Raw genomic sequence first — 14,556 nt, 5'->3', positions numbered from 1 at the left:
AAATTGTGCCGACCACAGGCTGACGTACTTTTTAAATTTCACGCGCTGGCAAGTTTTTCACAAATTTGCAAGCGAGCCCTGATCATGGCTCCTTTAAAGCCGATTTCGTTGGAACAAACATTCAAATTGAAAGAATTTCTAAGAACTCAATTACCAGATTCTATAGTGGTGCGTATTTTTTTCAAATTATGAAGTAAAAGAAAATAAATAAGCAAAATTATCCACAGCCTTTCAATTGGATTTCGACCCAGTTAGTTTGGGAAAAAAATGTATCTGATGTGAAAGTTCAGATCTTGTGTCCGGGTGGCGACTGGAGCGACGGAACGTTGGTTTGTTTGGCGGAAGGAGCAGCCGTAATAAAACCTTGATCATTGAAATGAAAAGTTGAAAATATATAATTAAGGCGTCGAACAAAATATTTGGCGTCGTCCACGCGTCAGAGGATAAATTGGATGATTTGAAAGAGGCCCTCATGACGACAGATCTGATCGACTGGAAAAGACTCCAGCAATTTTCCACTTGCTTGAAGAGGTTTTTGCCAATTATGGATGAGGTCTTGCAAGCAAAGGGTTACAAAAATACGTTGGAACTAATTGCCCATTCGGTTGTTTACTACATGAATGTTGACGAGGCCCTCAACCATCCCCTCCCAGAGTAAGTGTAACTTAAATTAAATAGCAATAATTATAATTAAGACAAATACATAATTTTGATTTGAAGCAAAAACAGATTAAATTCTCACTCTTAATTCATTTTTTAATCTCAAAATTTCAAAAAAACAGGGAGCAAAATGAAGCTTTAAAATTTATTATTTATATTTTTATAAAAAAAAATTCTTAAAAAATGGAGTAGATGTGGATTTCTGAATTCAACAAAAATGAAAAAACTAACGGAAATGAAAGTCAAATAATCATTTTTTTTTTGTAATTCAGATTAAATTTTGACAAAAAAAGGGTTAAATTCATTTAATCTTTGTTTCTTGTGTCTTTCGTTAGAAAAATTTTAAGAATAAATATTGATATCAGATTTTTTGCATTATAATTTTTAAGTGTGCCTGACAATGTGAGAGTAGCTTCACTGGACGCTTCATTGCTGGACGCTATTTGTGAAATTTGGCCATCCTATGATCCTGATTACCGTCCCGTTGTCTTAAACAATATCAAGTTGAACGGCTCTTTTGGAGTGTTTGTAAAAAGTGAAGAGAAGGAGAAACTGGCGTCAATGGCGATGCATGCCGAGTACGGTGGGATCGGCGTTTTGCAAACGGTGACCGAATTCAGGCGCAGAGGATTCGCGGAAATTGTCTTGGTCAACAATGCGAAATCATTTGCTCGAAAAGGGTTGATGCCTTACGGAAACGTTCTTGTTGGTAACGACGCTTCCATTTCGCTTTTCAAGAAGTGCGGATTTCGATTTTTAACAGAAACGGCCACAGTCTTTGTTAATCCAAATAAACAGCACTGAATTTTTAAGAGAAATTCTAATTTTAAAAAATATTGAATTATTTTAATTTAAAAAAACCTTCAAAATTTGAAATTTCGTCAAAATCTTAAATTATTGACGGCAGATATTCCTAGCAAAATTTAGAATCACTATAAAATTTCAGATTTATTTTTTAGCTATTTGAAATTATATAATTTAAAAAAAAAAATGCTTAAAATTTAGTGCGTGCTGCAGTTTGGTGCCACCTAGCGACTGATTGTGACCTACTTGAGACGTGTCCTCCTTAAATTAATTTTTTCACTTAGCAAACAGCAGCGCGACAGTCTCACTTGATATCTGAAAGTAAATTCAGTGCGCAGCCTTTTACTTGTGCTTTCATTGACCTTTTTTCTAATTAAAAATAATTGAACCAACATGGGATCAACGGACACACTGGTGGAAATTAAAGAAGAAAATATCCCGCATTTGCAGGAAGTGCTCAAAAGCCTCTTGCCTGACACGGTCATGGTTCGTTTTTTTTATCTTCTATTAAAATTTTCTAATATTTAAGTACTCTTTTAGCAATATTACTGGATTTTGACTCATTTAGAGTGGAAAAAGGAAATTCCGAAACTGCAAATAAAAATTCTGTGTTTGAACGGAGACTGGAATGAAAAAACGGTGATCTGTTTGGCCGACGGATTGGCCGTAAGTTATTTGAGAAAAAACTGCTTCTGTATGGATTGATTATTTTGATTGAGGTGCCTGATAAAATTTACGGAGTCATGTACGCGCCGGAGGAGAAACTGGACCGCTTGAAATCCGCTCTGCTCACCACTGACTTGATCGAGTGGCCCCGATTGAAGCAGTTCTCCGCCTGCCTTCTGCGACTGGTGCCAATGATGGCCCAAGTTTTCAAGGAAAAGGGCTACCAGCACAATGAGGACGAATTCACCTACACTGGTTATCAATATTATATGCCCGTGGAAGAGGCCAAAAAATTTCCATTGCCAACGTTAGTTCTGTTAATTGAATAATTTAAAATAATTTTTCATGTAATGCAATAATAGGTAGAGAATGTACCTAAGAGTTTAAAGATCATAAAGTAGTTGATTAAAAAGTTTGATTGGCAGCCAAATAAAAAAGTGGCATATTTTTCTTCCAGAATGCCACATTGGACTAATATTAAATGTTAAAATAGAAATCGTGATCAATTTTCACAGATTTAAATTTCAAAATTTACCCTTTTATCGCTATTTTTTGTCACAATATTAATTTTTGCACTATATTTAAAAAACTATTACGAAAAAAATCAAATTCCAAGTAAAAAAATCTATTTAAACATTTAAAATTTTATAGGCTTCCTGAAAACGTGCGGGTGGGTTCATTGGACGGATCGTTCCTGGACGTCTTTTGCTCCCACTGGCGGCACTACGACCCTGAGTACAGACCTGTCGTTCAAAAAATGCTCGAACTCAACCTTTCCGTAGGCGTTTTTGTGAAAAATGAACGAGGCGAGGAAGAATTGGCATCGATGGTGCTGCAGTCAGAGTACGGCGGAGTTGGACTTTTGCAGACGGTGCCTGAATTCAGACGCAAAGGGTACGCGGAAATCGCCTTAGCGCACCTCACCAAGCAGCTCGGCCTCAAAGGCTTCATGCCCTTCACCAATGTGCTCAAATGGAACGAGGCCGCAAACAAACTTTTCAAAAAATTCGGATACAAGTTGGTCGATCGAGGATCGTGGATCATTGCCAACAAGCTGCCCGAGTAAATTTTGTGTGACAAAAATAATAATAAACAGACGGGGGAGGACAAGTATTTTCAATAAATATTTTTTAATCTTACCATTTAAAAACTATTATTCTGGCAGTAGACCTTTGCAAATTCTGATAATATGTAAAGTGCAGTGAGACTTCAAATAACTTTTATATATGTTTAGCACTTGCAAAAAAATTCCATAATTTTATTTTAATATTATTTAAAGAATTTGATTTCGTTTTACATCAAAATGCTTAACTTTAAATTTGAGCCTAAAAAGTCGTCTTTTTTTGAAGAAAAATTTAACGATTTAAAGAGCAAAATACTTATAAAATGCATTGCAGAGAGAAAAAATGCAGCTTCCATTAAAATTACAGTGGAACGATGTAAGTGGACCAGAGCAATGATATTATGGAACAAATTTAAGCAGACGTTTTTATCAGCAAAAATCAACATTAAATGATAAGAGGGTTTGCTCAAAATTCAACGACCAAGTAGCAATTTTTTACCTTTGCTACCTTCTCTAATATTATAGTTAGGCTGTAAACTTAATATTGAAAAATGGAAGTGACGGAGAAATTACTTCCTCTTGACAGAGATAAAATTCCTCATCTACTTGACGTTTTGAAATCATTGCTACCAGACACTGCGGTTGTAAGTTTTTCTATAAATTTGAGCTGCAGATTGAAACCCGTTTCAACAGGCTTACCACTGGCTTTTGACGCAGGAAAAGTGGAGTGAGCAATGCAAGGAAATCAAATTGATAGTCTTTTGCCTAAATGGAAATTTCAATGGTGGTACCATGGTTGGCCTTGTCGACAATTTGGCGGTGAGAAGAAAAAAAAATGTAATTTTTAATAATTAAAGAATAATTTTAAAGGTGCCAGACAAAATTTTCGGAACGCTTTACGCCAAGGAGGAGAACATGGAACAGCTGAAAAACGCGATTTTGAATTCAGAGCTGATAGATTGGTGCAGATTCAAGCACTTCACGTCAATTTTAAATCGAATGGTTCCTTTCGTAAGAGAAATTTTTGCTGAAAAAGGAGTCAAGTATTTGGAGAAACATTTACACTTGCTTGTCATGTCGCAAGAAAAAGCTGCCAACATTGATTTGCCTGAGTGAGTGTATAAGAAAAAAATTAAAGCGTTTTGAAACCATCAAAGACTAAAAAAGAAGATCATAAAAAACTTTTAAATTATTCAACGCTTTTAGGCAAGTAATTTTGGGTCCAAACTGACAGAATTATTTACGTCCAAATTTTTCTAATAATTATTGTTTCCAAAAACACAAGTTTCTAAAAAAAATTTTGAATTGTTCCACAAAAATCTCAACTTAAATTGATAATTACACGCTAATTTTTCCCTTTAATGAAATTTAAAAAGTCTTTCAGAGGAAATTAGAGTTGGGCCCTTGAATGAGCATTACTTGGACATCGTTTGCAACAATTGGCCGCACTACGACTTCCAGTACAGACCCGTAATTTTGAAGATGCTCCAGTTAAACCATTCAACTGGAGTTTTTGTGCGAAACGCGGAGGGAGAAGAAATCTTAGCGTCAATGGTTCTGCAGACCGAGTACGGCGGCGTTGGAATTTTGCAGACCCTACCCAATTACCAGAGGAAGGGTTACGCGGAAATCGCGACGCTCTCTTTGACCAAAATCCTCGGTCGGCAGCAGAAAATCATGGTGCACGCTTACGTCCTATTCCAAAACGACAAAGCCGAGAGACTTTTTGAGAAGTGCGGATTTGACGTAATTGCACATGTTTGTAAAATGTATGTTGAAAGCGATTGAAAATGATTAAATTTGTGTTGCAAAAAAACTGATGTAATTGCCAAAATTGATAAGAAGCGGCAGTCTGGAAGCCTTGCTGATAAGAGAACTTTTTAGCATAATTAAATATTCTCGCCTTTTTAAAAGCTGAGAGACAAAGTATTAATATGGCACCTAAATTGCAGTTATTAGAAAGTGGAAAAATACCAAAATTATTGGAAATCTTGAAAGATTTGCTTCCAGACAGCGTCGTTGTGAGTTAAATTTTTGATTACCAATTTTTTTCTATTAATTGCTTAGGCCTACAATTGGCTTTTGACCGTCGCTAGGTGGAGCGAACAGAGCGACCAAGTGAAATTAATTCTTATGTGTCCCAAAGTTTTGGATGGCACGATGGTCGGATTAATTGATGGCGTTGCTGTGAGTTAAAAAAATGTTTTGAAATGGAAAATAAGAAAAAAGTAAAAAAAAAAAAATAGGGGTCGAACAAGATATTTGGGACCGTGTACGCTCAAGAAGGGAAGATGGAGGGGTTGAAAAATGCAATGATGGAGACGCAGTTAATTGAGTGGCAACGGTTGAAACATCTTATTGGCATTTGGAAGAGATTCGTTCCTTTTCTGGCCGATGTTTTGCGAGAAAAAGGAATCGATTTTAGCGAAAACTATCGAAATTTGAACGTCATGTCAGTCGAAAAGGCAGCAATTTTGGAAAAAGAAATGTTAGTCATGTAAAATTTATCAATTCAAAAATTAAAATTTGTATTATCTCAGGTGGCCTGAAAACGTTCGAGTCGGAGAATTGAGTGAAAAGCACTTGGAGAAAATGTGCAATCTTTGGCCGCTCTTTGACCCGGATTTGCAGCCTATCATTTTGAAAATGCTCCAACTGAACCCGTCCGTAGGAGTTTTTGCTACAAATGAAAGAGGCGGAGAGGATTTGGTTTCCATGGTGGTGCAGGCTGAGTATGGCGGGGTCGGATTGTTGCAGACTGTGCCGCAATACAGACGAAAAGGCTATGCGAAAATAGCCCTGGTCGCCATGACCAGAATTCTAGGCTCTCAGGGAATAATTCCGCACGCCTATATTTTGCTTGACAACGAAAATGCGTCTGCACTTTTCAAAAAGTGTGGCTATGAAAGGACCGGAATAATCTGCACGATTTATGTCAAAAATAATTAAAAATTTAAATAGATTTTAAATTGATAATTAATTAAGGAAAAGAAGGCTCCAAATAATTTTTTCCCACATTCTTTTAGAATAAATCTTTGTCAAGTCATTTCTATTGTGGGTGGGTAAGGATTTTGCCGCAATTAGATTAATCTGGAATGACCTCTGCAAAAAAAATAATATAACGATGTGCGCTGTCAAGGCACTGACATGATTCTGCCAACAATAATTATTGTCATTGATAAGTAGAGTCAAAGGGGCACAGGGTCATGTCATGTGAAACTTTACGCACTCAACCAATTTTAGTTTGAAAGAGTCTCAATTAATTTTATTTTAAGAAGGAAGATGGGTGCGCAGAGCATTGCACTTTGGCCTAAAAAGATAGCAAAACTCGCGCAGAATATTTTATGTAACTTTGAAATGGAAAAAAAATTATCTTTTTTTTTATAAATTGAAAATATTAGTACATGATTGTTTAATTTGAAACAAAATATCAACCAAAATAATAACCTATCCAGTAAAATTTGAGTGTGTATTAGAAATCTCCTGGAAATAATTTTCAAAATTTTTCGATTGTTTTGAATTGTTTAATCACTTACTAAAAATAAAAATAAACCGTGGTTCCCCACTTATCTTGTAGGTTGGAGAGTTGTTTTAAGAATACTACAATGCAGCCTGCACTGCAGGTACGTCCAGCAGGTTGTCTAACATTAAGTAAAATTTGCAATGCAATATTTTTGGCCTTGAAAGATAAGTGAAATACTATCAGAAATTTTAGATTGATTTAATCATCTTGCTTCTGTCGATTTTAATTAAAAAAAAGGTGAAAAAAGTGATCTCCTTTCAAAATGAGCTGCAACGATGATGTTCTGTGTGAACTCGATGAGCAAGAAGTGGACCAGCTATTAATTATTTTGGAAGAGTGTCTACCAAATAGTATTGTGGTAGAAGCTTTTTTTAATTTCATTTACAAAATTCATATTATCTCTTGGAAACAGATTTACAACTGGATTCTGAAACACCGCGAATGGAATCCTAAAATTCAAACTTTAAACTTCAAAATTTTATCTCCCGCCAGTATGAAAATTAAGACTGGGTGTGCTGCAGTGTGTGTTTGCCAGGGTGTGGTGAGTGTTCCCTACAAATTTTGCCTATGTATGGTCAAGAACATTTTTAGTCGGACAAACAATACGGAGTAATTTTCGCAACTGAAGAGAACAATGACCTACTGAAACAATGTTTAACCGAGACCAAACTAATCCCGTGGGAAAAATTCAGCCACTTTACTGGAGTTCTAGAAAGCCATGCCAAAATTATGGAATCGGTTCTTCAGATAAAAGGGTTTAAAACTTCAGAAGATGAAATCAGCCAGAGCTTCCTCTTGCACATTCCTATCGAGGAAGCTTTGAGAAGACCAGCGCCACAGTAATTCATTTTTAATTATTTAAAGATATGCCCAATGTGAATATAAATATTAATTTATTGATGATAAAAAATTTAAAATTTTGAAAAGCTGATAAAGGTTTTTTGATAAAAACAATTTTCTCAACTAGGAAAAGCCGATCTCTTGATTTCCATGATCATCTCAACTCAAATGTCAATTTCTTCAAAAAATATTGTTTTTTTGTTTTTGATCTGAATTAATAGCTATAGAGAAATAATAAATTTTCAGAATTCCAGATGGATATTACCTGAAACCAGTGAATTTATTGCATATTTCGGAGGCAACGGATATTTGGGATGATTACAAACAGACCGTGGAGAAGATGTTTGAGCTAAACTTGTCTGTCGCCGCTTTTCGGAAAGCTGACGTCGGAGTAAAAGACGATCTGGTTGCGATGAATGTTCAGGCCGAGTATGGTGGTGTGTCCGCCTTGCAAGTGGCGCCCGAACACCAACGAAAAGGCTTCGGAACATGTGTTTTGACGGAACTTACTCGGAAAATGGCGCAAATTAGAATTCACCCGCACGCACACGTGTTAAGGGACAACTTCAAGTCACTCGGTTTGTTCGAAAAGTGCGGATACCGCGTTGTGCAAAAGTCGTTTTGGATTTTTGTTCGAAAGTAGTTAGCACTCGGAAAATTTGCGCACATCCATAGACATACGCCCCACTTGGTACTCACGGTCCAGCTGCAAGGTGGTCAACTGCTGCCTTGAGGGTGACAGGGTTAGGATCCTATTCGAAACAGGAATGAGTATCTTTTTAAAAAATAAATCTCTTTCAACAAAATTGGTTTTCTTTTCAACCAACCTCTTCCAAGGGTTTGTCGGCAGTGATTTTTCCCTTGACCTCCTTTGCCTTGTGCTGCCGAAGGTGCTCCAGCATCACAGGCCGCTGGTTTGTCGTATATTGACACTGGTTGCACTGGAAAAAATTCATTTATAATAATCTTAAATTGCCCAGATTTAAGTTTTGTATTAAAAAATGCCTAAATTGGGTCCCCAATGTAAATTATAATATTATATTCTACATTAAAGATTTTTTATCTCAATTAATTACTATTCAACAATATCACATTTTATTTATCTTAAATTTAAATTACCTGCATCAGAACATTCTGCGGAATAGGAGTTTTTGCAGCTGGTGTTCCAGTAGTAGGCGTAAGACTTTCTTTTACAAGTCCTGATTGCGTGCTTAAGATGATGGGCTGAAGTTGATATTAAAATTAGTTTATATTCCATTTTTTTTACTTAGATTTTAGTTTTGAACAATCATCTGCCAAACCAACTTGCTTAGATTATAAATCACTCATATTTACCTTGACAGTAGCGGCAGTCGTTTCTACAAATAGAGTTAAAAAGTTAATTAACAATCTCCATCGTTTTGAAATGATTCAAATTACTTGTAGGCAGAACGGAAGTTCCTTTGAATGGTTTGGAACTTTTCATTGCAGTCTTCTCAAATGTTGTCTTCAGATTCTGCGTGTTGCCAAAGACAACACTCTTTGGCATGGTCCTGCTGTACAAATCATCATCATTCAAGTTGTACTTCCTCTCAATGGAGCTCAAGATGGTCTGCTTGGTGGTCATCACTTCGTTCTCTAGACGATCCAGATTGTTAAGCAAATTGGCGCACGTTCTGCAGATTTTGTCGATGTTCGAGACCACTACCACATACTTCTCGCTAACAAGCCTTCCCAAAACCTGTAATATTTGGATTGAAGAAAAAAATTATGAGCATTTTTCCTTCTTACTTCAATGAGACGACTCTTGCTGGTGTTTGTCAGGCAGTTTGCGATTGGATACTTCTTGCCGCTGATCAATTCGTCACAGACAAAGCAATACTCGACCTCCTTCTCATCAACAGCCTCTGAGGTTTCAGGAACTTCGAGTTCCAAGCGTGGGCGCTTGACTTCGTCTGGAAACCAGAGTCCAATTACAATTTCAGATGAAATATAAACCATGATGTATTTTTTAAATAAACCACGCAAATAATAAAACCAATTCCCGTACCATTTGTAGCAGTTTCACTCTCAGAATTTGACATCTTTTACTTCTTCAGATTTTTGCAAAGGAAATCGACCCCTAGAACATGCATGAAAAAAAACAGTCTGAAATATATATTAATTCTATAATTGTTTTTATTTTTACAGTTAACTTAAGTCGAAGAAGCCGGAATATTAGAAAATAAGAGCACTGAAAAGTTTTTGCCGGCTGCAGGCTTCGTTGCAACTAAAATTGTTAAGTGTACAATGTACTGTACGTAAACAAAATAATGGGCGTGGTAGTAATGCGTATGCGTACCAACATTATAGCACGATGTGATACAAAAGGAGAACCTTCTTGAGGAGAACAACCAAACAAAACAAGCCGAATGCCGAATTGGAGGGCAAAGGGCGACAACAAGTACAACAAGAGAACTTTTTTCTGCTTATTTTATCTTCCTTTTCCTCATCCGGACGTCCGGACGAGCGTCGCAGCAAAGAAGCAAATTTTGACGCTTGCTGCGTTTTTTCATCAAAGCTTAAAAAGACTTTATGTATTGGCGGAGAACGGCGGAAGCAGACGAGATTCGGGATTCGAGTTAAAACATGCGGCCGGCTCGAGCTCCTAGGTATGTACTCGTGCACATTAATTTTAATTATATATATAATTTTGCTCCGTCTAAAGTTGTCTTTGTATTTTCTTAATTCTGAATATTATGTGCAGGGGTAGAAGCAGCAGAGGTGGATTCAGAGGCAGCGGCGGCTTCCGAGGGTCGTCCAGAGGGATGGTAGGCAGAGGCAGTTTTGCTCCTCGGGCGCGAGGCACCGTTCCCTATCCAAAACGTGGGGGTTTCGCTGCTCCTCATGCTGGACGCACTACCAAGCGTCCCTTTTCAGAGATGGACAGTCGTTCATCCTCGAGAAGCTCGTACGACCAACACCCTAGCAGCTCCAGACATTATGGTGTGCTTTTTCTCGAATTTAAAAATGTCTATGAATAAAATTAATAATAATTATCATCATGTACAGAGAGTTCCAGTACTGAGAAATTTTATGCTTATGGCGACCGAGAGAGCCACAAGCCGAAGTACTCAAGAGAGGTAATTTTTATTATTATTAAGAAATTAGAACTTAACAAAACTGGAATGCTTGCAGGATTCTCCAAAATACTACCAAGATTCTTACCGCTCACCTTCTCCGAGGCGAAGGGCTGTGCACTCCGAGTACTATGAGGATGAGGTGAGATTTATTTTTTATTCTAGTCTTCTTGTCTTCGGACATCAGAGAAGATTTGCAAGAGTTGTGACTTTCAAACACCCCCTGGAAGACAATTAATAAAAAATGAATACATTCCACCAAAAAGACTCAGATTTGAGCAGGTGGTTTTACAAGTAAGGCAAGGAGCGGATCTAATCGCCTTGCTGAATTATTCGGATGATAAAAAGGCAAAGGTTTGATGAATAGATCGGAGCTGAAAAGCCCAATGAAGAGGCTTTGAGCACAGTGTTGAAAAATATAAATCATGATTGAATAATATCATCATAAAGATACTTGCCAAAAAGTGAGCTCAAAAGAGTGAGAAATAAAAGTCCATTAACAGCAGAAAGTCTAAAAATAGATTCTGAATCAAAAGAAAAAGAATTGCATAACCACTCTATAGTGAGTGTATTAATGTCTGGTCTTGGAATGGTAAAAAGCATGAGATGAAAAATAATGAGAGTATGTGGCGTTGAGAAATAAAGTTCTGCTGCCAGGCGCCAAGCCACCGCAGCAGCCGCCACCGAGCCGAGGAAAGATACGAAAGGTACGAAGAGCGCCACCCTGCTGAGGAAAGATACCTGACCTCCTCCAGAGACATGTACGCCGAAGAGGAGGTGCCGCCTCCCCCTCTAATGGAGGAGGAGTATGAAGTGCCACCGCCCCCGACCATCAGTAAAAGGGGCAGGGGCACCCTCCGAGGCGCCACAAGTAGAGGAGTCCCGCAAAAAACCTTCAGGTCCTCGGCCTACAGGGCGACTTTGCTGGCTAAGAAAAAACTGGCCGTCGCCAGAGGCGGTGGCTCCTTCAAGAGGTAATTTTGAGAGGCGGTGGTACTTGTAGATGACTGGGAGCACTCCTCAAGTTTATAGAAAAAAACGAGAGAAAAAAGAATGCTCTTGAAGCTGCTGAAAAGCTAATTATATATTTTTTGCTAAAATTTATTTTAATTTCCAGATCGCCGTATAGCAAGAACAGAGTTGTTCAAGAAGTGGTTAGTTATTTTTTCATTTAATTGCTATAAATTTCTAATTTTTTTGAACAGGTTGGCACTGAAGAGCCACTTTATGATGATGACGAAATGGAAGAAGAAGGAGGAGGAGGAGAGGAATATGACAAGCTGGTTAGTAATAAAAATCAAAGAGGGTGTTTTTACATGTCTAGTTAAAGTCATTTTCTTATCCACAAATTTCAATTTCAGACACCACCAAAACAGAGACCCCCTTTGAGAACTCGCACAGGCCGAAATTTCATACCTCTCCTCTGTCCCCACTGCAAGCAGACCTGTGTCACCTTCAAGGTAATAATCCTTTTTTTCAATTATCTTTTAATAAAAAGTTTGTCTTCTCTAGCAATATGAAACTCACCTGGTGATGAAGCGCCACATTATTGCAATGACAAAGTTGGCGGCCAGGAGCAAGCAGCAGATCATTAGCATGCGGGGCCAGCAGAGGAAGCACCAGAACGCTCAGGAGGAGAACCCTGACGAGGACAAGCCCCTGACCGAGTTCACCTCCTTTTGTCCAATCTGCAAACTGAACTACCGCCAGAGCAAGGAGGTTCATGAAACATCCAAGATGCACATTGTAAGCAAAACTTTAAAAATGACAGTGCTGAAGTTGACTGAAAATCTTCAATTTTAGGAAATAAAGAAACTGCTGTTCCCTTCATGTGACACTTGCCGTATTCGCTTCAAGTCTGTTCGCATCTACGAGCAGCACATGTGCAGTCTGGGTCACATAAAGGTAAAACAATTTTTAATCTCATTAATATCTAGATCATATTTTAGTTGAATGAAATTCTAAAATTTGCTGAGCTAAATTTTAATCATTATTTTTAGAATGATGCATTCAAGAGAGAATCTGAAGGTACACGAAAGAAAATTGAAGATTCCAAGCCGAAACGACCTAAAGACGAATTGGACGAAGAGGCCTTGAACTGTCTGGAAGGCTTCATGGTTGTCGACTCTGTTGGAGATGACGAAGAAGAAGGTTTGTGGATAAAATTGTTCTCCAAATCTCATTTGACAAATAATTTTTCCAGCTGAAAAAGAGGTGCTTCTTGGACTAGACCGCATCAAGACGGTGGAGGCTCTCTTTTGTGATTTGTGCCAGCGCTTTTTGCCTCGGCTGGACGACCAGGACAAGGCCAAGTCGGTGCACTGCCGCAGTTCCCTGCACCAGAAAAACTTTGCCGTTGACGAGAAAAAGAATCTGGATAAAAAAAAGGAGGACGAAGAGGAGGCAAAGGTGAGAATTTTTTTTAGCTGCTACAAAAGTGAGCTGACGTTTTTCTTTAGAGGAAGAAGGCAAAGGAGGATCAGAAGAAGGAGGAGCTAGAAAAGGAAAAAAAGCCTGTGGTTGAAGAAGAAATTCCTGAAGACGAGGCTGTTTGGCGCGACGTGGACCGAGACATTGGAGAGCTGCTGAAGGAGCGCAATGATGATTTGAACTCCAACAACTCCAATGAGGAAAACCCGTAAAATTATGAATTTGGTGCAATTAGGAGGATTTCACGCCACTGCACCTTTTCTTGGGCTGGTTATCGAATATGAAGTAGTCACCTATTGACCACTCAAGCAATCAAAGCAAATGCTGAGCATTCCTTTGTGTGTGTAGGATTTCATGAACTACCACGGAAACATATTAAAGTTGTAAAAAAATCACAATTCATGTTTAACTTAAAATCAGCAAGCTAAGATGCTTTTAATTTTTAAAGTAACTTTCGGATACTTTCATTGTTTTTTATTTTGCCAAGTACGAGATAAATTTCGATGCATAATTTTGTTTGATCAGCCAGGCACAATTTTGTGTAAAACTAGGGATGATAATGAAATAAAATTCTGGGAATATACATAGATATAAAATACAGCAGGTTGAAAATGCTGAAATGCAAGACTGTATCACTGAAGGTTTCCATCAGCATTTTTTCCAGGCTGTAATATTGACATTTTATTGCAACCATAACATTTACAGTGGTAGTCTAACGTTTCTTTCCATTCCTTCTCATCTTATAGCACAACAATTTACACAAGTTTTATACAAAATTTTGAAAATGTACACCAATCCATTTCATTGCATATTTTCTAATCATAGAAAGAATTTAATAAAAATTTCATATTAAGGTTGTTAGTCAAGAGAAATCTTCCTACCGATGGATGGATTGTTACGTGTCTGATTTTGAATGCGTTATTGGTTTTAGTAATGAGTCAGTCTCACGTGTGTAATTAGGGTTGACTCGCATCACAGCTACTTCTTATTTATATGTATATAAAACAAAAACATACAAGTGGAGAAAAGATGATTCACAATTGGAGGGCAAGAGACAATGTAAATGCATTTGTAAGTGTAACTATATTGGCACCCTTTCTTTTCGATCTGAGCGCTTAGCACTCAATTTGAAAAATCATAGTTTAAAAAAAAATGAGCAGCAGGTAACTGTGTGAGAGTTCCCTTGTTCTAATTGCTTGCAACCACAAAGCGCAATATCACCATCACGAGTTAAAATTATCATCAAACATTCTCACAGCTATCGGACGAGATTCAAATGCAAAAAATCAGAAATTATTCCACTTTTAGGCCGAGTCCGCCCCATCAGAGGTAGTGCCAGGGCTCTTGCTCAGTTTGTCCGTCTGCAGCAGACCTGTCTTTTCTTCGGACACCAGTGGCACGCTGTTGTCGTTGTACATGCACTCGTAAACTGGGTTGCCAAAGTTAGAGGCCTGGAATTAAAATTATAGCTA

At 37.7% G+C, this 14,556-nt stretch overlaps 7 protein-coding genes across 16 annotated transcripts in view; 5 read left to right on the top strand and 2 right to left on the bottom strand.

Moving 5' to 3' along the window:
• LOC132197396 (uncharacterized) lies at positions 1-1,490 on the top strand. Its single transcript, XM_059620670.1, has 4 exons — positions 1-168; positions 228-353; positions 404-654; positions 1,050-1,490. The coding sequence occupies exons 1-4, from the start codon at positions 85-87 to the stop codon at positions 1,462-1,464; spliced, it is 876 nt and encodes a 291-aa protein (XP_059476653.1). The 5' UTR covers positions 1-84; the 3' UTR covers positions 1,465-1,490.
• Positions 1,491-1,733: 243 nt separating this feature from the next.
• Positions 1,734-3,272, top strand: LOC132197188 (uncharacterized). The gene is made up of 4 exons (XM_059620299.1): positions 1,734-1,950; positions 2,005-2,130; positions 2,184-2,437; positions 2,782-3,272. The coding sequence occupies exons 1-4, from the start codon at positions 1,858-1,860 to the stop codon at positions 3,194-3,196; spliced, it is 888 nt and encodes a 295-aa protein (XP_059476282.1). The 5' UTR covers positions 1,734-1,857; the 3' UTR covers positions 3,197-3,272.
• A 357-nt stretch (positions 3,273-3,629) lies between these two features.
• LOC132196703 (uncharacterized) lies at positions 3,630-6,888 on the top strand. Of its 7 annotated transcripts, XM_059619524.1 has the most exons (7): positions 3,630-3,837; positions 3,887-4,012; positions 4,064-4,305; positions 4,570-4,962; positions 5,146-5,214; positions 5,290-5,380; positions 5,440-5,491. In XM_059619524.1, exons 1-5 carry the CDS (start codon positions 3,745-3,747, stop codon positions 5,150-5,152), a joined length of 861 nt encoding a protein of 286 aa, XP_059475507.1. In that variant the 5' UTR covers positions 3,630-3,744; the 3' UTR covers positions 5,153-5,214; positions 5,290-5,380; positions 5,440-5,491. The 7 variants fall into 7 exon arrangements, with proteins under 7 accessions (XP_059475507.1, XP_059475506.1, XP_059475505.1 ...); XM_059619523.1 differs by lacking the exon at positions 5,146-5,214 and having other exon boundaries at positions 3,630-3,834; positions 5,261-5,380; positions 5,440-5,497; XM_059619522.1 differs by lacking the exon at positions 5,146-5,214 and having other exon boundaries at positions 5,261-5,380; positions 5,440-5,497.
• Positions 6,155-8,375, top strand: LOC132196705 (uncharacterized). 2 transcript variants are annotated; one of them, XM_059619530.1, is made up of 5 exons: positions 6,155-6,816; positions 6,954-7,074; positions 7,129-7,257; positions 7,308-7,555; positions 7,803-8,375. In XM_059619530.1, the coding sequence occupies exons 2-5, from the start codon at positions 6,979-6,981 to the stop codon at positions 8,197-8,199; spliced, it is 870 nt and encodes a 289-aa protein (XP_059475513.1). In that variant the 5' UTR covers positions 6,155-6,816; positions 6,954-6,978; the 3' UTR covers positions 8,200-8,375. The 2 variants fall into 2 exon arrangements, with proteins under 2 accessions (XP_059475513.1, XP_059475512.1); XM_059619529.1 differs by lacking the exon at positions 6,155-6,816 and having other exon boundaries at positions 6,836-7,074.
• Positions 7,729-9,872, bottom strand: LOC132196702 (uncharacterized). Of its 2 annotated transcripts, none has more exons than XM_059619520.1 (8): positions 9,724-9,872; positions 9,586-9,657; positions 9,327-9,490; positions 8,976-9,276; positions 8,892-8,914; positions 8,676-8,780; positions 8,384-8,497; positions 7,729-8,331 (listed from the first exon to the last, which is right to left on the bottom strand). In XM_059619520.1, the coding sequence occupies exons 2-8, from the start codon at positions 9,617-9,619 to the stop codon at positions 8,200-8,202; spliced, it is 873 nt and encodes a 290-aa protein (XP_059475503.1). In that variant the 5' UTR covers positions 9,620-9,657; positions 9,724-9,872; the 3' UTR covers positions 7,729-8,199. The 2 variants fall into 2 exon arrangements, with proteins under 2 accessions (XP_059475503.1, XP_059475504.1); XM_059619521.1 differs by having other exon boundaries at positions 7,746-8,308; positions 9,724-9,871.
• LOC132196700 (uncharacterized) lies at positions 9,810-13,694 on the top strand. Its single transcript, XM_059619516.1, has 14 exons — positions 9,810-9,826; positions 9,888-10,186; positions 10,282-10,520; positions 10,587-10,657; positions 10,713-10,796; positions 11,312-11,628; positions 11,772-11,808; positions 11,860-11,937; positions 12,016-12,114; positions 12,167-12,400; positions 12,458-12,559; positions 12,655-12,805; positions 12,858-13,063; positions 13,114-13,694. Exons 2-14 carry the CDS (start codon positions 10,164-10,166, stop codon positions 13,294-13,296), a joined length of 1,824 nt encoding a protein of 607 aa, XP_059475499.1. The 5' UTR covers positions 9,810-9,826; positions 9,888-10,163; the 3' UTR covers positions 13,297-13,694.
• The window catches only part of LOC132196697 (low-density lipoprotein receptor-related protein 1), a 33,632-nt gene continuing 32,739 nt past the window's right edge, over positions 13,664-14,556 (bottom strand). For both annotated transcript variants that reach the window (XM_059619513.1, XM_059619514.1), the window contains one exon: positions 13,664-14,535. In XM_059619513.1, the coding sequence (XP_059475496.1) occupies positions 14,389-14,535 (147 nt within the window). In that variant the 3' untranslated portion in view covers positions 13,664-14,388. The remainder of the gene's footprint in view (positions 14,536-14,556) is intronic.

Source organism: Neocloeon triangulifer, unplaced genomic scaffold (genome assembly GCF_031216515.1).
Source record: "Neocloeon triangulifer isolate White Clay Creek 2 clone unplaced genomic scaffold, ASM3121651v1 ptg000012l, whole genome shotgun sequence".
Taxonomy (NCBI): Eukaryota; Metazoa; Arthropoda; class Insecta; order Ephemeroptera; family Baetidae; genus Neocloeon; species Neocloeon triangulifer.
Note: the sequence above shows the minus strand (reverse complement) of the source record. Positions and strands in the feature narration are given on the sequence as shown.

What these genes read in the sequence shown, in the direction of transcription:
- LOC132197188 (XM_059620299.1), top strand. Translation starts at nt 1,858, where the DNA reads ATGGGATCAACGGACACACTGGTGGAAATTAAAGAAGAAAATATCCCG. An exon ending in TCTTGCCTGACACGGTCATG is followed by an intron (nt 1,951 to 2,004) that starts GTTCGTTTTTTT and finishes GTACTCTTTTAG; the next exon opens with CAATATTACTGGATTTTGAC. An exon ending in AAAAAATTTCCATTGCCAAC is followed by an intron (nt 2,438 to 2,781) that starts GTTAGTTCTGTT and finishes AAAATTTTATAG; the next exon opens with GCTTCCTGAAAACGTGCGGG.
- LOC132196705 (XM_059619530.1), top strand. Translation starts at nt 6,979, where the DNA reads ATGAGCTGCAACGATGATGTTCTGTGTGAACTCGATGAGCAAGAAGTG. An exon ending in GTCTACCAAATAGTATTGTG is followed by an intron (nt 7,075 to 7,128) that starts GTAGAAGCTTTT and finishes TCTTGGAAACAG; the next exon opens with ATTTACAACTGGATTCTGAA. An exon ending in TTGAGAAGACCAGCGCCACA is followed by an intron (nt 7,556 to 7,802) that starts GTAATTCATTTT and finishes ATAAATTTTCAG; the next exon opens with AATTCCAGATGGATATTACC.
- LOC132196703 (XM_059619522.1), top strand. Translation starts at nt 3,745, where the DNA reads ATGGAAGTGACGGAGAAATTACTTCCTCTTGACAGAGATAAAATTCCT. An exon ending in TGCTACCAGACACTGCGGTT is followed by an intron (nt 3,838 to 3,886) that starts GTAAGTTTTTCT and finishes CCGTTTCAACAG; the next exon opens with GCTTACCACTGGCTTTTGAC. An exon ending in GCCAACATTGATTTGCCTGA is followed by an intron (nt 4,306 to 4,569) that starts GTGAGTGTATAA and finishes AAATTTAAAAAG; the next exon opens with TCTTTCAGAGGAAATTAGAG.
- LOC132196702 (XM_059619520.1), bottom strand. Translation starts at nt 9,619, where the DNA reads ATGTCAAATTCTGAGAGTGAAACTGCTACAAATG. An exon ending in GCAAGAGTCGTCTCATTGAA is followed by an intron (nt 9,277 to 9,326) that starts GTAAGAAGGAAA and finishes CAAATATTACAG; the next exon opens with GTTTTGGGAAGGCTTGTTAG. An exon ending in CGCAGAATGTTCTGATGCAG is followed by an intron (nt 8,498 to 8,675) that starts GTAATTTAAATT and finishes AATTTTTTCCAG; the next exon opens with TGCAACCAGTGTCAATATAC.
- LOC132197396 (XM_059620670.1), top strand. Translation starts at nt 85, where the DNA reads ATGGCTCCTTTAAAGCCGATTTCGTTGGAACAAACATTCAAATTGAAA. An exon ending in GTTTGGCGGAAGGAGCAGCC is followed by an intron (nt 354 to 403) that starts GTAATAAAACCT and finishes TATATAATTAAG; the next exon opens with GCGTCGAACAAAATATTTGG. An exon ending in CTCAACCATCCCCTCCCAGA is followed by an intron (nt 655 to 1,049) that starts GTAAGTGTAACT and finishes ATAATTTTTAAG; the next exon opens with TGTGCCTGACAATGTGAGAG.
- LOC132196700 (XM_059619516.1), top strand. Translation starts at nt 10,164, where the DNA reads ATGCGGCCGGCTCGAGCTCCTAG. An exon ending in AAACATCCAAGATGCACATT is followed by an intron (nt 12,401 to 12,457) that starts GTAAGCAAAACT and finishes CTTCAATTTTAG; the next exon opens with GAAATAAAGAAACTGCTGTT. An exon ending in TGGAGATGACGAAGAAGAAG is followed by an intron (nt 12,806 to 12,857) that starts GTTTGTGGATAA and finishes TAATTTTTCCAG; the next exon opens with CTGAAAAAGAGGTGCTTCTT.